This window comes from Cnephaeus nilssonii (genome assembly GCF_951640355.1).
Source record: "Cnephaeus nilssonii genome assembly, chromosome: 11".
In the NCBI taxonomy this organism is placed as follows: Eukaryota; Metazoa; Chordata; class Mammalia; order Chiroptera; family Vespertilionidae; genus Cnephaeus; species Cnephaeus nilssonii.
Window position 1 is genome coordinate 82,872,778 of NC_137082.1, and position 22,455 is coordinate 82,895,232.

General features: G+C 55.2%; 1 protein-coding gene across 1 annotated transcript in view; it reads right to left on the reverse strand.

Annotated features, from left to right (window-relative positions):
- Positions 1-8,910: 8,910 nt before the first annotated feature.
- ZBTB7C (zinc finger and BTB domain containing 7C) overlaps positions 8,911-22,455 on the reverse strand; it is a gene marked incomplete at its 3' end in the record, with an annotated part of 131,604 nt that continues 118,059 nt past the window's right edge. Inside the window, exons 2-3 of the mRNA XM_079785328.1 lie at positions 19,187-20,413; positions 8,911-9,562 (exon numbers count right to left, since the gene is read on the reverse strand). Of these exons, the coding sequence (XP_079641454.1) occupies positions 8,911-9,562; positions 19,187-20,397 (1,863 nt within the window). The 5' untranslated portion in view covers positions 20,398-20,413. The remainder of the gene's footprint in view (positions 9,563-19,186; positions 20,414-22,455) is intronic.

The window sequence follows — 22,455 nt, forward strand, 5'->3', positions numbered from 1 at the left end:
AGCATTAAAGGGAGCGGAAGCTAAGAGGGCCAGAAACAACCTTCTCCTGCCTCTAGCAGCTCAAGTTGGGGGACCTGTGACTTTGGGACTTTGCCTCTGAAGACGGTGACACTCATACGGGGCCATATTCATGGAGCGGCAGCTTCTCACGCCGGTCGTGATGGTGCTGACCTTCTGCCCCTTCTGCTTCCTCCCTGTTTTCTGATGCTCCCACTTCCCGTCAGTCCTTGAGCTGCAATATCCTTCAAATAAATCCGCTTTCTCCTTCCCTGCCAGTCTCCTCTGGCTCGTATACAAGAACCTTGACAGCTACATTCAAAGGAGAATGAATAGCCTGCCCAAGTCCCCAGACACAGCGCTCTTGTTGGCTCTCTGTTATGTGTGTCTCACTATAAAGATTAAAGAGGCACTCATCTTTGATGTCCAAATAAAATCAAGTTGGAGGTTATAATTAATTTTCACCAGGGCCTACAGCCTTGCCCCAGGGAAGGGAATTTTAGAGGTCAGAATGTCTCCAATCCAGCTGGTCACCCAGTGGAGCCCGCAGAAACGCGTGTAAGGCACCAGTACCCCTTCTGTCACTTGTCTCCATTCATGGAGTGACCAATGCTGGGACGCGGGACTGCCCATACAATTGAAAAGACCCGCCTTCAGGCAGGGGACTGTTTAGTGCAGCTCCAAGGGGCATGCAGGAGGGGCTTAAGCCCGTCTCCACTCAGTCATTTCCATCGGGATTCGGGCTGGTCTGTGGGGATACCATAAGTATTCTAGGAACTCAGCTACAGGGGCCTCTTTTCCATCAGGGAACACTGTCCATCTGCAGTGTGACCTTACCCTTTTCTTGCCTTTCTCCTGTCTGCTGACCCCCAAAGAAGCCAGAAACAGTAGCTGGTGGGTGTTTGAAGATATGGAGCAAAGAGTGAAATGCAACTGTTGTAGACGGAATGCTTGTGTCCCCCAAAATGTGTATGTTGAAACCCGACTCCCATGTGATGATGGTATTAGGAGGTAGAGTTCTTAAGTGGTAATTAGGGTTAGGTGAGGTCATGAGGGCGGGGTCTTCCTGAATGGAATTAGTGCCCTTGCAAGAGTCATGAGAGAACTCGCTTCTCCATGCCTTCTGCCATGGAGGACACAGCAGGAAGGTAGTCATCTGCAAACCAGAAGAGGGCTCTCACCAGAACCGGGCTATGCTGGCATCATGACCTTGGACTTCCCACCTCCAGAACTGTGAGAAAGAAATTTCTGTTGTTAATAAGCCATTCAGTCTGTGGTACTTTGTTATAGCAGCTGAACAAATGAATAGAGTCCCTGTTCCTGTCCCCATTGCTCCAGGGCCTGATGAAGGACCTTGGGAAGGGAATGCAGTGATGAGTGAGAGGGAAGTTTTGATGTTGGATTGGGCTGGACTGTTTAGATGACTGGAAATGAGACTTTTCTTTTACTGAACATGCCCAGAAAATGTATGGGATCTTCTCGAAATGGAGAGTCAGAGAAGGAAGACCCAGCAGAGTTGGGTGAAGGGAAGTGATGGGAGGCAATGACACCTTCTTCCTGGCACCCTACTGGTCTGGCTCCTTCAACAAAGTGCAGGCAACTTCAAGTGAAGTCAGTGCAAATGCAGTGTCAGCCCCCCAATACCCCCACCACCTGCTGGACTTTCACACTCCCTGCCCTTCCATTATAGAACTTCCGGGACCACCACAGCTTTCCCTCCAGCTTTCCCTACCTGAGCTAGAATACAGATAGAGGTCCACGTGTCATGTCTAAATATTTAAACACAGCCTGGCCAGTGTGACTCAGTGGTTGAGCATTGACCTATGAACCAGGAAGTCATGGTTCAATTCCCAGTCAGGGCACATACCGAGGTTGCAGGCTTGATCCCCAATGGGGGTCGTGCAGGAAACATCATTCCCTTCCTCTCTGAAATCAGTAAAAATATATTTTAAAAAATAAATATTTAAATACAGTAGTCCTGCTAACAAGTTGTTAAATAAACTCTGTTCTATTCTCCTATCCTGACAAGCACAGAGACCTGGAAAGCCAGATCCCAGTTAGACCCTCAGATCCTTGGGGTTCTGGTGGGGCAGAGCCAGTCTGCTGGCTAGCAGCCCCCCAGCCCCTCCTCTTCCTGCCCCTCGCTCTGTCAGGGATGCTGAGAGGTCTTGCATGTGAACACTGAATCCACATGGCCAAGCTTTCTCCATCCTCCCCACAAACAGCCCCCCTCGCCCCCACACCCGCCCTGGCTACCCCTCAGTGTAGACAGAGCGATGCCAGCAACAACCTGCCCTCAGGAAGGAACACCTGGGAGAGGTCCATGGAGGTGCTGGGAACAGGGAATAGAGGGTCCCAGGTACCCTGCCCACGCTCTGTCCATAAGGGGCCCGGGCTCCTGGCTCCTCAGATTCCATGCCCCACGGGGAGCCCTGTAAAGCATGGGGCCAGGGCAGGAGCCTGGCGGCCAGGCCAAAAGGCAGTGCTGACGATTCTTCCCATCTTCCCAAGCCTAATCCTTAGGATCCGATTGTGATTCCTTTCCCCCAACATGTGGCGCAGGCACCACAGCCTCTGCTGGCCTCCCTGCCCACGGCTCTGTCAGCCCCAGAGAGGTCCCGGCTGGGCCCTGGGGAGCCCAGGGAGGTTAGGCTGTAATTGGGCAGCATCTGGAGAGGAGGCCCCAGCCACCTGTAATCAAAGTTCTGCCGTTGAATGGGTCTCCCTGGGTGCCTTCAAACAGCTTTACAGGCCAGCAAACTCTGAGAAATCACCAGCTCCATATTCTGATTTAAAAAGAGGATGTCCTTGTCACTTCCTCCCCCAGCTTTCCCACAGGAACTGGCAATTGATTAACCACCATCATCAGATTATCCAAAACAACAACTCCGATAATCACTGGGATTAGTGACAAGTGCCTCTCCTCCCCTCCTCCTTCTCCCCTCCCCTCTTCCCTTCTCCCCCTCCTTCCTTTTCCATTTGAAGAATAAAAGGCGAGGAAACATAAATAAGCACCACTGTTCTCAACGTTACTGAGGGATCACAGAAGAAAGAAGACAAACATTGGCTGAGGAGGCCCTAGGTGGCAGGCAGGGCTGGTGTTCCCTATGCCCCCTGTAACCCCATCAGAGACCCTCCAAGCAGATGTCATCACCTCCTTCTTTTTACGAACAGAGAAACAGGCTGAGCGAGGATGCTGAGGAACACCACGGGACAGGAGCCCTGGGCCAGTCTGCCAGCGTCCCCAGGGTGAGGGCTGGGTCTGAATGCAGACTGGAGGGAGTCTCTGAGTCCTCCCCAGCCACCCGGAACTCTGCCTGGAGGAGAAAAAATAAGGTAGAAGCCAGAAGCTTACTTTCCCACTCAACCTGCAATCAAGACACATGGCTTTCCCAATCAGATGCACCGGCACCAAGCAATGCAAGTCCAGACACGTGAAATCTGTTTTCTGGGGAGAAGAGTAGAGTCCCAGGGTCCCGGGCAGGCCTCGTGTTAGTGGGGTGAGCGTGGGGTCTGTGCCTGGCAGCAGCAGCAGCAATCACATCTCTGTAGGAGCAGTCTGATGCTGCGTGCGGTGTGGGGTTCTCCCTGCTTCCTGGCTTCCAGGCCATGGACTTTGCGCAAAATTAGACTAGGGAACCCCTTCTAGACACATTACTGCCATCTGCTGGGAAGTTGCTATGATATACAAATCTAGTGAATAGTGCAAAAAATATACAAATCAGTGTAGGGTGTGAAGAGCACCCCTCAACGGTGGCACTGTTGTGCAGTACGCAACCTGCACAGCTGATCGGGTGGCCCTGCGGGCCTGGCTCTTTGGCCCTGGTGGAAATTCTGCGAGAGACTTAGCTCCCTTTAATAAACACCTTTGCTACTCTCGCTGCTTAGAGTGTCCTGGTGTTTGACGAAACTCTGACTGATACAAACAGGGCCATGCATCTATGGTGTGTGCTTCCTTGGGCTAAATCCAAATCCTCCGAGAAGGCACTTACATTACTCGGAGGGTTTGTGCTTAATTTGTTAATTTTTAGAGGAACACCAGAAAGGGGTCTGATTCACTCTCTCTTCCTTCCTTATTCCAGAAAATGATTTGTTTATTCACTTGCTTCTGTTGTCAGGGCCAGAGTTCATGGTTAAATAGAGGAACCACGGGGATGAAAGTGAGAGCGTGCGTTATAAATATTCCAGCAGGGAGACCCGTGGGGAAAATGGCTTTGCTGGGTCTTGTCCATGCACTGCCACGTCTCCCATGGTTACGAGGAGGATGACATCAGCCTGTGTATCATTTGTCTGATGACTGTGTGTGTGCATGTGTGTATGTATGTGTGTGTGCATGTCTGATTACAGGTGAAGTGATCAGTTTTCAGGTTTTCCAGGGTTGTCCGGATTTGAGATGTCTTGTCCTTATTTGTGAGGCCATTTCTGGGCCAATATTTTTTGGCTTAGGCCATGTGGGTGCTCCCAACCAAGGTCACTGCACCTCTGCCCAGGATGTAGCAAGGAGGGAAAATGCGTGGGGCCTCCCCAGGGAATCCTCTCCCCATCGATTCCTGGAAATGCATGTTTGGCTCAGTCCTCGGCACTGCAACCCTGAAAGGAGGGAAGGAGGCTATAGGCCTCCTGCATCTGGGATGCAGGGTGGGGAGAGGTGAGGGAGCAGGAGGCCCAGGCTGGCTGGTAACTGCCCACCGGTCTGATTTCAAGGCCAGCTGTTCAAATAGCCACCCGATGTACTGCTTGAGGCCTGACATTGCTTGGCTCAGGGCGTTTCTTTCCAGCCCGAAGGAGGCACAGGGGCTGCTGAGGTCAGGAGAGGGAGCCCGTGAGTCACCCTGGGTGGCTCTTGTCAGGGCTGGGACAGAGGGGAGGGCAGAGAGGGGAGGGCACCTACATCCTGAAGGGCAGCTGGGGTAGGAAGGGCACCTGGAGGAGAGAGTTCACTGGGGGGTCGATAGGTGGGGCCGCTGGATAGTAACATGCTTGACTTCAGAATCTGTCCCAGGTCCCTGGAGGGCCTCTGTGTGCCGGGTGCTTTTCCCTCCTGCAGGGCCTCCTCCCTGGCTGCTCCTGGAAAGGACAGACTCTGCGGCGGAGGGGCCTGTGGCAGACAAGGCCTCCCGGCCCCACCCTCTCTCTTTCCCTTGGAAGCCCAACTCCCCCAGCTTTCAGAAGGGAGGGTGCCCCCGGGGGACGGCCAGGGGTGCTTCTGGAAATACCCACCGCAGTAGCTCCCAGGAACTCCGGGAGGAAGGGCTGGCAGGGTCCCAGGAGAGAAGGAACGGGTGGGAGGAAATGCTCGTCGGGATGTGGCCCTGCAGGTGGACACCTTCCGAGGCCCTGCCTGCTCCTCTGGAAGGGCACGTCCTGGGCCAGAGCCAAAACCTGAGGCTTCGGAGGACTTTACACCACGCAAAGGTTAGTGAGGGCTCTTTCTTTAGCGTCCAGTCCCCAGCCGCCCCCCCCCCCCCCCCCCAGTGGGCTGGTTCCCTCTGCTGAGAGGGTGTTTGGGTAGAGAACTTGGAGAAACACTGCTGTACTCAACCTCCTTTTGATTAGAGGAGAGGGGAGTAAAGACCAGAGTGGAAAAGTAATTAACCTGAGGACGCACAGCTCAGAGGAGTCTGGATTTGGAACCCAGGCTTGTCCTTCCCTCTGCACCAAGAAACGTTGCACTAGATCAGTGGTCGGCAAACTCATTAGTCAACAGAGCGGCAAACCGCAGCTCGCGAGCTGCATGTGGCTCGCGAGCCGCAGTTTGCCGACCACTGCACTAGATTTATAGGAGCGTTTACTACGGCGAGAAAGGAGAGTGGAACCGAAAAGGGGCTCCGGGCTGGCTTTGGTTATCCGGAAAATGCAGTTCAAAGAACAGTTTCATTCAGAACCTGTGCTCTGGGTTCTGAGTAGAGCTGGCCCCATTCAAGGACAGAGTGTATTTCCTTACCTCTTTCTGGACCCAGCAGTCCCTGTTTGGGGAAAAGGCTCAGGTGAGAAGAGAAGCCCAACTCCGGTGCCAGGGAACGCGAGGAACGAGGCCCAGGTAGCAGGGCCACCCGCAGACCCCGGGACACCACACCAGGGAGCCAGTAGGACTGGTTGTGTTAAAACGGTCAGCGACACCTTGACGTTCCCTTGCTCACACACCACAGGCTGTATCTGCACATTAGTGTGTACGTGTGTACATGTACACACACACACACACACACACCTCACACTCAGGCTCCCAGATGTCCAAAAGCTTATGATCAAACAGTGGCTCCCAAAGCTGAAACGCAGGAGACCATTAAAGAACTGAGTGCTGGCCTGCCCATCAGTCAACCACCCACTGACAACCAGCATGAGAACTGGCAGGGGGATCCACGTTAACCAGGGCCTTGAGCAGGTGTAGCTCTTTCCCTCAAAACACTGTCCTTCAAACGATGAAGTAAGGGCCCAGGGTTGTGCTGTTCTGTAAAGGTGTCTTTGACATTATTGCAAGCTTATGACACCCAGTCGTCAAAACCTTAAGCCACGAATGTCTACAGATGGGCTTGTTGCTGTCGCCTCTCAATATAATTTAATCAAGTCAATGAATACTGTTTAATAAATAGGCCAGAAAAGTAGCTGAGAGTTTTCTCGGCAGGATGCGGCGTGCGACCAAAGTTACGGAAGATTGTCCCTTGAATCACTAAGGCAAACTTTGTTGAGTGTCATTTTACATAAAGCAATCACATAAAAAAAAAGAGTTATAAATAGAAAAAATCCCCAAGTTCTCCCACAGACAGACAGGGAAATCGGAACATCCAAAAAAAATAAAAATAAAAGGGAAACAAAACAAAACAACACAACCCCCTGCCCCACAACCCATTGGTTCAAGTTCTCCTCGAACGTACAGTACTCAGCATCTTTGGATATTTTACAATGTACAGCTCCAAACTGCAGCCGAGAGAACACAAAGAACTAACCAGTCATCTGGAAAAAATGGAGTTTATAAGAAGGCATTACCTTTACAAAATAAAAACAAAAGCCCGATACCACTGGATTCCAATTGGTTCATTTTCCCTTGTTTTCTTTTAAAGTTTGGGTCAGCCCCGATCCCCTGGCTTGGGGGGGACAAGGGCATGTCGGCAAGTGTCTGGAATGGAGACAGGAGTCTGAGGCGGCTGCCCAAGCAGTGACGTGTGAAGATAAGGGGGGGTCCGAAGCAATCCCCTCTGGGCGGAACGGCATCTGAGGGTGTGAGGCGTCAGGGGTCTCTGCTGGGGAGCTGGGGGCGTGACAGAGTCCGTCCGTGGTCTTCTCTGGCCTTTTTGTTCGTTGTGTTTGCAGGAAGAAGCCAAGGCGAGAAGAAGAGTCAAGTCTCGGGGGCCCACAGCTCTGGGGTTGGGAGCGTCAGCCCGGGCAATCCGGCAATCCGTGCGGATGAACGCTCCTCCTTTCCTGGCTACTGGAGACAAAAGCAGACGCAGCAGGAAAGGGAGGGAAGGCGGGAGCGGGGGGAGGTCAGGAAGGCACTGGGCCAGCAGAGCCGTCTTCCTTCTCCGGACCTGCTACAAACTCGAGAACCAGGGAGAGTGTGTGGACAGCCCGGCTCGCAGAGCCCTTCAGACCCACGTTGGAGCCAAGGCTCAGCCTCCCTGCCCTGGGGGGAGCCACACACCCCAGCTTCATCCCCGGAGGGAAGGGTAGAGGGTGTTCAAATGCAGCCAAGAGAAACCCACAACTTGAAAAGCAAACAGAGAACCGGGGAGGGGTGGGCGGGGAACCAGGAGTTTGGTCAATTTCCAGGGATCAAAGCAGAGGCAGGCGGTTGACCGGTGTTAAGACGGGGTCCCCATCCCTTCGTTGTTGACCTCAGGAGTCCCAAGAGACTCCCTACAGCAAGCATGTCAAACTCAAAGGCTAACACAGGCCAAAGAAATGAGGCATGTGGCCCTCGGGCTGCGAGTTTGACATGCTTGCCCTACAGCTTTGGAGGGGGTGCGTGGAGGAGGGGTAAATGCTAAAGTCATCGCAGACATGCACAGCAGGCTGCCCAGAGAACAGAGGGGAATGTGTGGACTTCCCCAAAGCTGCCTGTGGGCTGTGGACAACCCCCACCCAGCTCTCTCTCTGCCACCGGTGTCTAGTTTGGCCACACGTCTCACCTGTGCTAATACCGAGGTGGGCGTGATACAACTAAACCCCATATTCCAGCCGTTTTCATCCGCTGCTACCCTCACAAGCATGGCTTCTGGAGGAACAGGCATGTACAAGTGGGTGGGTGGTGGGAGAGGAAAAACTAAATCACCAGCCCCCCTTCGTAGTAGTGTGAAACTGGGGTACAGGAAGCTGACCCGTTCAAGGTCACAGGGCGGTGAGGAAAAAATGGGTCTGGACTCCAGGAGCCTCGCTCCTGGCTCCAGGAGGCCTCCCTGCCAACAGGACATTTGCCGTAAGGATCCCAGGGCCTCTGGAGACGGAAAAATGACCCATCGGAGCCGTGTCAGCAGGGACTCTGCCTTAGGCTGTGGGGCTCAACCAGGTGTGCCCCGGCCCCTCCCCTCATCTCTGCTGCATCTGGTCTGCCTCTGGCCCAGCCTCCTCTTTGCAGGCACAGCTCCAGAGTGCTGGGGACGGGGGTGGGGGGGGGGGGTGGGGGAGGTGGGGGGCACCCAGCGTGGGGCCTCCTCCGAGGCTGGGACCCTGTGAGTCCTGTGTGAGAGCCAGACAGTCAGGGAGAGGCTGGCCCAGCGGAGGGGAGATGCCCATCTCAGACACAAGCAAAAGGGAGGCAGCTGCCTCAGGAGGCCTGGAAAATACCATTGCTGCTGACATATATTTCATTTTTTTTTTTCTTGGTGATTTTGGAATAAGTTCCGATCCGTTGGATGGGGCAGGTGGGCCTGCTGGGAGAGAGGACAGGGCAGCTGGACCGGGGCCGGCAGGGCCAGCCTAGTTGTTGGCTTCAGACATGGAGGCCACGTGGTTGAGGCCGGCGAGCGCAGGGAGGCCGGCCAGGCCCGCAGCCCACGGGTCAGGCAGCGGGAAGTAGGGCCTGGAGGCGGCCACGTTCTCGGCCAGCGCGAAGGCCAGGAGGCCGCCCGCGTTCCTCTCGGCCTCCAGCTGGGCGCGTCCGAACAGCTTCATCTGCGTCTCCTCGAACTGCCGCTCGAGCTCCTGCAGGCTCAGCGCGCCCTTGGGCGCCGCCAGGAAGTGCTTGGTGGGGCTGGGGCCCGGCAGGCACATGGCGGCCCCGCCCAGGTGGGCGCCCACCTCGCCCAGCGCCGGGGGCATCACGAAGGCCGCCTTCTCTGGGGCCGGGCCTCCGGGCCCGAAGAGCAGGCTGGCGGCCCTCCAGGCGGCGGGCTTGCGGCCCCGCCGAGGCCGTGCCATGCGGCAGCTCTGGCGCTTGATGTGGCGGTGCAGGTGGTCGGAGCGCGTGAAGCTCTTGTAGCAGAACTCGCACTGGTAGGGCCGCACGCCCGTGTGGATGCGCATGTGATTCTTGAGGTCGTAGTTGTGCACGAACTTGGCGTTGCAGTGGATGCACAGGTAGGGCCGCTCCCCTGTGTGCTTCCGCATGTGGATCTTGAGCTTGTCCTGCCTGCAATGCAGAGCCGGGAGTCAGTCCCCGCAGGGAATGCCGGGAGCCACTCCTAACCCTCGCCCCCTGCCCGCTTCCTCCAGAACCTGCTATTCTGTCGTGGTCTCAAACCCCAGGAATCGCACCACTGTCCCCCCCCCCCCCCAAACAGGTGTGGCTGTCACCTGGCTCAGAGGCCTGGAGAAAGAGCAGGGTCCTGAAAGACACCCCCCGCTCCCCACCGCCCCCCACTCAGAACCCTTCCTGCTGCTGAGCTCTGAGCAATGAAGCTCCCAGTCTAGCTCACAGACTGGACAACAGGCCTGCTGGCGACACACATCCCCACAAGTCAGCAGTCTGTCCTTCGTCCTCCCGTGGGGCAGTGACCTCTGAAACTGGGTTGCACCTTAATCTCAGGCCCACTTCCCACCAGTTTGTCCTGTGCCTTGGCCCAGAGCCCCGGGGCCCACCCCAGCCAGGCTGTGGCGCTCCGTCTGTCCTCAGGGCTGACCTGGGAGGCTCTAGAAGCCGGCACACCTCGTTCAAGTCTCCTGCATGGTGTTTTCTTATCCCAAGCCTGGGCTCTGCTCTTTGTCCGCAGACAATTCCAGGGTTTACAAAAGAGCCAGGTGCAACAAGAATGCAGCCTAATCCATGGCAAAGCTCCTGAGGGTTTAAGTGGGATTATTCAGAGGTAAGGAATGGTGTTGGGTGGGGCTCGCACCGGGGCTTGGGAGCCCCTGCTCCGGCTGCAGACCTACCACTAACATGCTGGGGGACCTTAGGCAAGTTACCTAACCTCTCTGCACAGAGCTGAACCTCGGCCCAGACGTCAATTTCTACCGTCCAGGGCTGACGAAGAGAATGTGGGTTTGTGTTGTACTACACTCAACACACCTCCTGGTGGTCTTGAGAGGAAAGCTGACATCCTAGGGTTTTTTCCTAAAGACTGAGCCTGCAAGCACCAGCTCAAGGAGTGGTTCAGCCTGGCTGTGGGGGAGTCAGCGGGGCTGCAAGGACTCCTCTCAGGACCATTCTGAAGCCTTCCCTGGCCAGACCCGCAGGCCGGGCAGCTGTGTCCAGCCTCCCACCTCCACCCTGCAGGCCTGGCTTGGGTGGAATATCTGCCTGTAATTTTTTGGCTGAGCTTTGAAGTCGGAGCAGATGTGGAGCTCAGGTGTCTGCCCTAAAATGGCCAGATTTAAATAAACCACCTTTAACACAACCCCAGGACGGCAGGAGCAGAGGGCCTGGTCTCCTGGGGTCTCTTGGCCGCTAGAGGTCTCACTGGCTCTCATTTTCCAATTGGTTCCTCAGGGGCCGGGCAGGAGGTTCTTGTGTATGCTGGCAGGGACCAGGGAAGGGGACCAGAGAGGGCAGACCTGTCCCTTCTACCTGTGCTCACAGGAAGGCTGGAGGGCACCTGGGAATTGGACGTGGGGGTGGGGAGTGGGATGGGCAGAGAGGAGGAAGTGAGCTGGCTGGTGTCCTCCACACAGCAGACCCTCCTCTCTTCCACATCCCCTGTCCCTCCCACAACCACCAGCTGCCCCCAGGCTGCGTAGTACCGAGCTGTGACATCCCATGCCCCCTCCCCCCAGCATGCTGTAACCCTCGTTTCCTCCAGATGATTAGATGTTTGAGCAGTAAGAAGCCTTAGAGAGCATCTGAGCCAGAGGGTCTCAAACTTGATATTGTATCAGAACCATTACCAGGGCTCGATGAAACGGTGCTGGGCCCCACTCCCAGAAATCTGATTCAGTAGGTCTGGGATGGAGAGGACAGAGAATTTGCATTTCTAACAAGTTGATCAATGCCGCCGCTGCTGCTGAAGCTAGTGAGTCCATGGACCACTTTAAGAACCAGGGACCTAGGCTCATTCTTCACGCTGCAGGTGGGCAAACTGAGGCCCAGGGAGGGGGACAGTCACCGAGGTCATCCAGAGGTTAATGGCAGAGCTGGGACTAGAATCAGGCCTGTTGGCTCCCAGCCCAGGCCTCTTTCCTCACCACTGTAGGAAGTACAGTGCGGTGCACAGTGCACTTGAACTCTGAGAGCAAAGCTACACAGCCCTGAGGGTTATGTCTTGGGACCCCACCCATTCCCCCAGGCCCTGATGGAAACTGGTGTTAGGTGGTCAGCTTGGCTCACCCACTGGCTGTCTGACTCCTGAACTCACCAGGTGGAGGACTCAGCTTAGAGTCATCAGGGGGCTTTAAATATAGCACCTCATTTAAGCCTCACCACGGAGACAGCATGATTTCTTTTCAAAAACACTAGTACACATAATTTGTAGTATTGACCCTGAGGGTCACCCTCAAATAATGGACAATGCAAAGGATAAATCTTCTAATAGCAAGGGCCTACTATACATAACCACAGCTTCCCCCAGGCTTTTCATTCGGGCATCTAAAATAAATCACATTTCAATGGCAATTGGCTCAAAGGTGTAAGAAGTACCAAGAAAGTGATTATATCTTCCTTTCATAGAGCACCTGCTATGGGCAGGTGAATATACCATTTCAATGGCCCTGGAAAGCTGCTATTCAGAGGCAAGTTATGGTGTAGGGGTGGGTTCCCTATTTGGAGTCTTGGAGCCCCTGCTGCAGCAGCAGACCCACCACTAACGTTAGGCAAGTTATTTAACCCCTCTGTACAGAGCTGAACCTAGGGCCAGACATGAATTCTATTGTTCGGGGCTGATGAGGGAATCTAGGTTTGTGTGAGTTGGATTCAATATACCTGGAATAATTTCCTCACTTAGAGGAAGTCGGGGCTCAGAGAAGTCAAGCGGCTTTCCCAAAGGTATCCAGCCGGTGATGGGCAAAGGGGGCTGGGAGCTACTTGGGGTGTGGTTTGTTTGCAAGCTGTTCTGAGGTTGAAAACAGGTGGATTTTCAAACCTGGGACTTTCAGCCCAAGGCCTATAAGGGCTGCCCCAGAAAGTAAGGACCAGAACAGTCAAGACGAGGCCTTTGCTGCCAGCTTTCTGCCTCTGGGCCCAGGAGATTGGGACGTGCTGCGGTAGGAACTCAGCCCTGGGCTGGGGCTGGCCTAATGGAGGCCTTTCGTGGGAGCGGGGCAGGGCGGTGAGTAGAGTGGGCAAAGCTCATGATAAGTTAGTCCTGGAAAAAAACTTAAGAGATCCTCTGGTTTACTAAGAGCCTGTTAACAGGTCTGAGTCAGGGGGCCCAGTGACCTGTGTTATGAGCAGTACATTTCGCAGGACCTTGGAAATACTGATCTAATCCAGTTCCCTCACCTTCAAGATGAGGAAACCACAGACCAGAGCGGGGAGGGCTTCTAAGGTCACACAGCCGCCTTATTCCTCGAATGACCTTTTCACCTGGCTGTACTGAACGTGCGCATTGGCAAGGCTGGGCCTGGCATACGCCCAGAACCAGAGCAGGCCCTTCGCCGGCGTGGGCCCCCGTTTCTTGACCTCTAAAATGCGGGCTGGGCTGTATCATTTTGACCTCCGGTGTTCTGTGCTTGCATCTGAGTAAAGGGGTATAACCGAATTTCTTTCTTGTGAGTTGGCTTCCTATTTGTAGTAATGCTCTTCTACGCCTGCTTCTTCACGGATCTAAGCTGCTCGCGGAGACAGCATGAGTGTCGTTGGAAAGTGTCCTAGCCTGAACCTCAGGATCTGAGCTCTTGGTCACCCCCTGCCAGGACTGGAGGCCTGTGGTCCTGCTTAAAACCCCCCGAGGCCTCCGCTGTCCAGTGGCCTACGTGCTAACTCACCGTTAGCATGGCTTTCCAGGCCTTTACAAGCTCAGCCCTTCCAATCGCTTACAAGATTACTAAGTTCTGAGGACGCCCGGGTGACTAGATAGCAAGAATGTCGTGTGTACTTCGGAGTTGCTAAGAGAGTAGATCGTAACTGTTCCGCCACACCCACACTAGAAAGGTGACAGTGTGCGGTGATGAATGTTAACTAACCTTACTGTGGTAGTCATTTCGCAATAACACACATATCAAATCATCACAGTGTATACTCTGAACATATACAATGACATATGTCAGTTATATCTCAGGAAAGCCGGAAGAAAAGGTCACCCCATCTACTTTGCCAGCCCCGCCCCTCCTCGAACATGGTACTGCACCCACACACCATAGGGACATGCGGTTCCCCTTGCAGGCCACGCACTGGTCAATGCTGCATCTTTGAACTCCTGCTGGCATGAGTTGGACTTCCAGTCCCCCCTCCCATGAGGAAACGAAGGAAAACTGGATTAGATCAGTATTTTCAAAGTCCTGCAAAATGTACTGCGCATAACACAGGTCACTGGGTCCCCGGACTCAGACTATGAATCAGACATGTTAACAGGCTCTTGATAAACCAGATGAACTCTAAGTTTTTTTCCAGGACTAACTTCCCAAGAGCTTTGTCCACTCTACTCACTGCTCTGCCCTGCTCCCACGCAAAGCCTCCATTAGTCCTGTGTCCGTAGCTTTCCTGATCGTGGGCAATATGTAAATGAAGTCATAAAGCTGGGAGCCACCTTAGGGAGCACCTGCTCCTACCCCCTCATGTTACACCTGGGGAAACTGAGGCCCAGAGTGGGGAGCAGACTTGGCCAAAGTCACACAGCTAGTTAGAGGCAGAACCAGACCCCGGACTTGGGTTCCTGATGATCACCCAGTGCTCTCTCCGAGGTGCCACAGTCACTGAGAGATGCTGGCTCTACAGTCACTCGCTCAGCTGCTCTGCTGTGTGCCAGGTGCTGCTTTCTCGGCCCTCATCTAGCATGAGGCGCAGATGGCACCGGTACCTGCTTTGATAGGAACCTGCCAGACGCTCTTGTATTCTGCTCAGTGCACAACACTGGATGGAGTGGATGCCCCGGGAGCATTTGTTGACTGACTAATGACCTGCTGGTGCAGGGCCAGTTTTCAGAACCCAAAACTCCAGCATGGTCCTTTCTCACCCCGATCCCCTTGTCTGCTATCTCCTCCCTGTACCCTGCACCAGGGACCAGCCAGATCACGTGCACCCAAACCTTGATCTGCATCCCCCTTCCAGCCGGGAGAACTCATCTCGAGAAAGATGTGCCTGCACGCGTGTACGAAGGCCCCTGTCAGGCTAATGCTTTCCCAGCACCATCCTCTCAGACTTCTTGGTAACCTGATGGTCGGAGACCAACCCTCTTCCTGCTGCCACGGCTAATGACATTACATTGTCTTACTAAGGTCCCCAGAGCTGCCAGGAGTGGGAAGACTAAAAGGAAAATACAGAACGAAAAAGAAGCCAGGCTCCTGGCCTTGTTCGGAGAGCAGACAGATTTTTTTGACTCACCCTGGAGGCAGGGGTTGAAGACTAGAAGTTGCAACCTTTAGGGGCTGCTGGGAGGGGATCCAGTGGAAACTGGGGAGATCATGGCTCACCAGAGAGTGACTTCTCAGGGCTCAAAGGTTGTCCATCTTTTCCCAGGGACTGGATGGGGTTTCTGTTGCTCAGGGGCTGGTCCCTTCGCAAACCCTGCGGTTTCATGCCTTTATCACCTGCCCGGCCGGACGTGGCTGGAGCACCTCTGATAACCGGGCTGCAGGAGCTGCAGGAGGGAAGGCTGCCCAGCCATGCTCTCCAGGTGCTCCCCTCACAGTTTGCCTGCACCCAAGGGCCAATGTGACAGAAATTAGGAGGAATGAAGGGCCTTCTGAGGCCTTCACAGCCCAGGGCCAGGCCCACTGGCAGGGATGAGGGCTGCACTGTGACAACCAGGGGGACAACCTGTGGTCTGGGTGGGCAGGGACAATGCCCACCAAGGCAGCAGCCTCCCTCTGCATGCAGGGAGACAGTGACTCTCATCTTCCCGGGCTCATTTGCTCCCTTTTCTTCAAGGCCCGTGCTAGGGGCCAGGTCTGGCAGAACCCTGTGGTCCTGACCTTCGGCCCTGCTTCCAGACTTTCTGGGAATAGCGAGACCTGGGGGAGCCTTGATCCCAACTTCTCTCTCCCAAGGTGGAGCCAATGGGATCGGTTGTGGTAGAAGCCGTCTCTCTCTTTAAAAAAATTTTTTTAAATTGATTTCAGAGAGAGAAAGACAGATAGAAACATCAGTGGGAGAATCATTGATCAGCCGCCTTCTGCACCCCCTCCCCACTGAGGATCGAGCCTGAGGCTTGTGCCCTGACCAGGAATCGAACTGCAACCTCCTGGTTCATGGATCAACTCTCAACCACTGAGCCACACCAGCCTGGTGAAGCCATCTCTTTTTAAGGAAGAAAACGGCGACATTGGACAACTCCTGGAGAGTGTAAACACAGACTCAGGCACAGGCGGAGGGACTCATAGTGGTGACCAGAGCTAAGTGGGGTCAGCAAGGAGCCACAGAAACACAGTCTGGTTGGAGCCTTTGAGTCCCTGCTCAGGGCTCCAGGGGTGTCTCATCTATGGAGCAGCCAGTGGTGGGACAACTGGTGGGACTGGCTGAGATCTGGAGCTGATTCAGAGGTGAGGGCTCCGACTCCAAGGAAAAGACAGCACTAGTGGGGAGGACTTCGTCCCTGTTCTTGGAGAAGCGGACAATGGAAGGTGCAGGCAGGCTTTAGGGACAGAAGGGCTCTGTCAGGAGGACCCCCCAGGCCCCTCCACCCTGTTGTGGCTGCTGAAGTCATGAGGAATGACTGTTCTCATGGGTTGTGGACATTCTGGGCGTTGGCATCTGAGGCCATAGCTTGGAGCCTGTGACACAGGGTCACCTTGCAGGGGGAGGGTAGGCCCCTCCAACACCCCCCAAGAGGGATAGATGGGTCAGCATTTCGGAGAAAGGAAGGAGGCCTGGCCAGAGAGCAGAAGCTCAGTTGAGATTCAGAAAGGGAAACTGTCCAAGAGGAGGGTTGAAGGCAGCAGGTCTGGCTCCCTCGGCCTCTGGGGGCCCAGTCCCAGGGAGTGGCTTGGCCTTGCAAGGGAGCCTGGGAATTCTGAGTCAAAGAGGCAGCAGCTGTTGCTTTAAATGGCTGCTGAAGAGCCCCCAGCTGGGGAGGGGCGGGGGGAGGTGTTACAAATGGTGGCTGCAGGAAGTTAGCCACAAAGAAGGGCCCTAGAGTAGGGCTGCAGGGGGATTTGGCTGCAGACAGTTACAGGAAGCCCCGACCTGGGCAGGCCAGCATTGGCATTCCCCACAGACCAAAAAGAGTCCGTGCAGCGCAGCTCTAGGGAGGTGGCAGGAGGGACGCAAGGAACCAGTGACTCTGAAGAATGTGCCAGGGAGGGGGTCGGGAGGTGTCCACAGGGACAGCACAGCCCACAGGGAGGAGTACAGTTCCTTTTCCGGAGGAGCCGGGAAAACCTCCTCCAGCCTCCCAGGAAGGCGGGCCAGAGCTTTTCTGATCTTTCTCAGGCCTGTCAGAGCCCAGTGGGAACCCTGAGGGGGCGCGTGAGGGGAGGTGCTGATGGAGGCTGGAATGCAGCTCGCTGAGGAGGGGAGGGCAGGGCAGATGGCTGGATGGCCAGGAGGGCACAGGCCATCTGACCTGGAGGGTGGGGAGGCTGCAGGCCGAGGCCACCCTAAGTGATCACCAGGAATGTGCTGGGAGGAAGGGTTCTGGAATGCAGACCTCCTGTGCAACCCACCATCGCTGCCCACTGGGAGGCCCACTCAGAGAACCTTCTAGTGTCAGGAGGGAGAGGAGTCTGACCACGTTTAAAACTCTCCCGAGGGAAGGCAGGGCCCACAGACTGGTGTGGCCCTCACAGACGCTGCATGTGGGAAAGGCCTGGAGGGGAGGAACAGGGAGGGAATAAAGGTGGAGACTTGGGGGGCTGGGCAGGGTCATGGTGCTGTACCCTGAGACATGCATCCCATTGAAGCTGTGGACCTGAGTCCCTCCTGCGGGGAGAGGTGTCTCCGTGGCAGCCATCTGCACAGGGGACAGGCGTGAAAGTTAGGGAGCTGGGCCCTGGGCGGCAGGAGGGGAAGCTCCGGGCCACTCCAGGGCTGCCTGTCTTTGATCTGGCCTGGGAAGGGTGTCAATGCTTTGAAGTCACTCCCTGCAGCTGGGCTGGGGAGTCATAGGCAGGAGATGAGTGAGCTGTGCTGGACCCCGGATGATGTTCTGGTTGGTCTCCCTTCTGCTAACCTGGGCTTTTGTCAGCCTCATTCAGGTGTTCTAGCCAGGCCTGCGGGGCTCCGTGAATTCAGGAGGCGGTGGGGTGGGAGAGGGAAGCATCGCCTGAGGCAGCATTAGAGTGGCAGGGCCAGTAAGGAAAGACACCTGAGGGCAGGTGAATCTCAGGTAGGGAATCTGATGTCCAGGTCCAGATTCTCCCCCCGCTGTTAGCTCAAAGGGTCTGGGAGAAGTTCTGTTTGGGGATTCCCTCACAGAAGCAGCTGTGTGAGGACCCCAAGGCCAGAAGTAATCACCAAATGAGCCCACTGAGCTATTTTGGCAATGCCAGTGTCACCTGAACATATATTTCTGATGCCCTTCTCTGGAAACCTCTGATAGAGTTCCAAGCCACCCAAAAAAGTAGGTCTCGTTACTTCATAGAACTTGTGTTCCCCCGAAGAACATGGCCCTTATTCAATATTTGACATAATTCAAAAAATTTCACTTTATCCTCAAAGGCCAACGCTTTGGGCCCATCGAAGAAGAAAATCAGAAGAACAAGCCCCCAGCAATTCCCACGGAGACATTTCCCAGACGCGGGCCCCAGACGCGGGCGGACGGCAGCACCGTTGTCAGACGTGTGGGTCTCTCAGGGTGAGCTCACTGACAGACAGTGGCCGTGTGGGGAAAGGACCTCATCGAGAAGGTCAGGGTCCCAGGGCAGACATCCACCAGACGCTGTCTACATCCGACACAGTGAAACGACCAAGCCCTGATGCAAGGCCACCACCAGAACTGTCCCCGCTGAGGACATGGCTGGGAAGATGAGCCTCACAGCACCAACACAACACACCAGGCCCATCAATACCCAGCAGTGGACATATCTGACCCCCACGTCCCACCCATCAATTATGGCTACAAAACTTGAGAGTTCTCTGTAGCCACCCGGCCATAGATTTTGCTGTCGTATGAGTAAGTCCCAGCTCTGCCATTTCCTAGCTGCACTTAAGAGTGGCCAACCAGCCACCGGGAGACGGAGTGCTCATCTGTAAACAAAGGCCATATAGCACCTCCCCGTCTCCCCAGGGCAGGGCTGGGGTGAGAGGATGTAGAATACACTTAGGTCAGCCCTGGCATGTTGAACATGCTCCAAATAAAATAAAAGGGCTGCACTGCACTCCTCAGGGGAACTTCATTTGGCTTCTGTGGATCTACCCTGGGGAGAGAGGGAGGCCAAGTGAGCAAGGTACTGAGGCTCCTCACTTCGGCCTTACCCAGAACGGCTCTGCTCTGATCTGTTTTATATGTTTGCCTTCCACCTAATACTGTATTTAAGAAAATAATATATTTTTAAAGAAAATATTTTCCCTTTTAAAAAGAGCTTGAAAATCACTGCACCAAGTAATGCCCAGCACGCCTTCTAGCAATGAATTTGACGTGCATCTAGGATCCAGTCGGACCTCCCCGGCACTAGGTCTCTCTCTCCATCCCTGCCCCATCCCCGCACACCCATCCCCGCTCTGCTGTCATCACCGCAGCCTCCGACCCTCTCCCAGCTGGGGCCCCCACCTGGGGGCCGCCATGCGCACCTGGTGAAGCGGACCTCGCAGATGTTGCACATGTATGGCTTCTCCCCGGTGTGGGTCCGCATGTGCCGCGGCAGCTTCCCGGCCCCCATGATGACTTTATGGCAGATGGGGCACTGCTGAGAGGCCTTGGGCTTCAGCTTGCGCTCCTCCACCAGGGGCCAGGGCGGGAAGAGCCCCCCCAGGTGGGTGGCACTCAGGAAGTTGAGATAGGCACCATAGTCATTTTCCGCCTTGATGGAGCCCAGCGGCCCCCCGGGAAGGTCCGGGAACATGTCCTTGAAGAAGTCATTCGGGAAGGGCGGGGGCGGGGGCGGGGGCAGCTCCTCCTTCTCCTCTTCCTTGATCTTCCGATTCTTGATGACCAGGTCCAGGGGCCCACTGTCCATGGGCTGCTCGGGCAGCTGGGCAAAGGCACCGAAGTCCCCTGGCCAGAGGTGTGGGAAGAAGTCTGGGGCAAAGGGAGATAAGGAGGGTCTCCTGTCGGGGATGTTGGCTTTGGGGTACAGGTTCTCCCGCAGCAGAGATTCAATGGAGAAGTCCCGGATAACGCCCAGATGGCCAGGGCTGCTGGCCTGGAAGGAGTCCGGGAAGTCCCTGGGTGTGTCTGCATAGGCCTTCTCTGTGAGATGGTCCGCCTTGGAAGCGCTTTGGTGGCAGTTGATGTCCTGGGGGTCGGGCAAGTTTTCTTGATCAGCGAAATCCTCCGTATCATCATCCTCTTCCTCATCCTCTTCCTCCTCCTCCTCCTCCTCATCCTCCTCGTCATCATCATCCTCGTCATCGTCGTCGTCCTCCTTGTCATCCTCCTCCCCGCCGTCCCCGCCCGGCTCCATGATCTCCAGGCACACGTTCACGATGCACTGGATCTCCAGCATCCGGGCGGCGTTGAGGATGTGCTTGACGTTGGAGGCGGTGATGGTGAGCGTGGAGGTGTAGGCGAACTCGAGGATGGCGGCCAGGGCCTCTGGCTGGACAAAGTCGATCTCGTAGACATAGGGCTGGCTGGCTAAGGTGCCGGCTGTGAAGAGCTTTTTGAAGTACTTGCTGCAGGCCGCCAGGACGGAGCGGTGGGTGCGGTACTCCTGCTCCTGCACCACCAGCAGCACGTCGCAGAGCAGGCCGTCGTGCCGCTGCTCGTTCAGACTACACAGAACCTCGCTGCTGTGGTTGGGGAAGGGAATGCCGATGAGCTCGTCAATGCCATTGGCCATGGTCTCAGCCAGAGCCCTGCAGACGGACACAGAGAGGGAGACCGGGTTAGAGGATGCGGTCCCAAGAGGGGATACCCAGCTCTGGGATGATGGGCCAGGGAGGCGAGGCGGGTGGACATGGTGGCCCAAACCACCCTGCCTTTGCTTAAGGCTTCCCCCTCCAGCCCTCCTCCCTCTCGGCTTTTCTAAATCCCACCTGCAGTGCAGAGCCCAGCTCATAGGCTGGGGCTTTTCACTGTCCCATGGGGTCTTTTTCCGGACCCCTCGTGGAGTTGACCTCTATGGGGCAGTTGGCGTATGCTGTTTGGCAAAAGCTTGTAAGCTTCTCGTGGGCATGATTTCCCTGAAGTCACCTTTGTTCATGTGCAATGGTGAGACACCGGGACGGACAGCCACCTGACACTCAGCTGCTACTGTGAGCTACGTCCACTACTTCCTCACACAGTATCTGCGGGTCGAGGGCCAAAGGGGGATGTTCTCTCATGACTCAATGCTGCTGAGAAAATGCTCTGGTTTATTGCAAAAATCCTCTGACTCCTGTAACAGACTAACATTTGGCTACTGGCTACTGTTATGGGCTGAGTTGTGTCCCCCACCAAACCCATAGGCTGAAGTCTTAACCTCCAGTATCTCCGAATGTGGCTGTGTCCTGAGGTAGGACCTTCAAAGAGGTGATGAAGGTTAAAATGAGGTCACCTGAGTGGGCCCTAATCCATTATGACTGGTGTCCTCATAAAAGGAGATTAGGACACAGACACAGAGGGGAGACCCTGTGAGGACACAGGGAGAAGACGGCCATCTGCAAGCCGAGGAGAGAGGCCTCAGAAGAAACCAGCCCTGCTGACACCTTGATCTTGGACTTCCAGCCTCCAGAACTGCGACACAACCGTGAGAAAGGTACCGCAAGGCTCACTGAAGAGGCGTGAGCTATCACTACACACCTGTCAGAATGGCTAAAATAACGGAGTGCTAACACCAAATGCTGGTGAGGGTGTGGAGAAACTGGATCACTCATACATTGCTGGTGAGAGTATGGGTGGTACAGCCATTCTGTGATCAACTCAGCAGTTTCTTTAAACACTAAATACGTATTGAGGAAATGACACCTTTTTTCTCATGAAGCTTCCAAATGGGTAGCAGGGTCCTGACCCTCAGAGGGACCCTCCCCTCTGAAGACTGTTTGTGAATGAAATGCCCCTAAGACTGTTAAGCCCAAATCAGAAAAATCTCAGGAAATTAGAGCCATTGTCTGGCTCGCTAAGGGCTTATTCCTTTAGAGATAAAAATGTTCTTAAATGTTATTTTAGGGGGGAATGCTCACAATTCTTTAAGCTTTCCCCCACCTTCTTACATAGAGGAGTTGAACCCGTTGGACCATGTGTTGGTGGTCGGTGTCTCAGCCAAGCTCCCTGAGGGATGGAGACTGCTGTCCCTTCGCCTAAATGTCCCATCTCTGTGCTTTTGTAGCCATGTCGGCTCGAGCCTGGGAATCAGGGCCCACGGCTCTGAGACTTTGGGAGGCTGCTCAGCTCTCTGGGCTCCTGTGGCCTCCTCTTGTCATTGGGTGGCCATGGAAAATCTAATGACCAGCGTGCCATGACCATGAGAGGTTAGAAGGGCAAAGTGGACCTGGATAAGGAAAGGGCCACAGGCCGGGGTGACCCTGGGCTCCAGGCTGCTCTGCCCAGCAGCCGCTTCCCACAGTGGCCTGGCCGCAGCCTTTGTCCCATTCCTGGAGGAGGGGAGGTAGCCGTGTAGCTGGGCTGTTTTTCCAGGCAGGAGGTGAGGGCTGACGCTTGCTGTTTCATTGTCTCTTTGGGAAGACGTTTTCCCTGCCCTTCACTCTGGGAGCTTCCCTGATGATCCTAAGCTTCCCATGCCCTGGAGGACCCAGACAGCAGTGTCCCAAAGGGGTGGCCATACCCCACCCCCACCTCCCCTCCTTCCCACCCAGGCCCTCCTTCCTTCCCCTCCCATCGCTTAAGCCAGGGCAATTCTGTCTCCAAGAATAACATGCTCACGAAAGAGAATCCCCCACACACAACAAAACAAAACAAA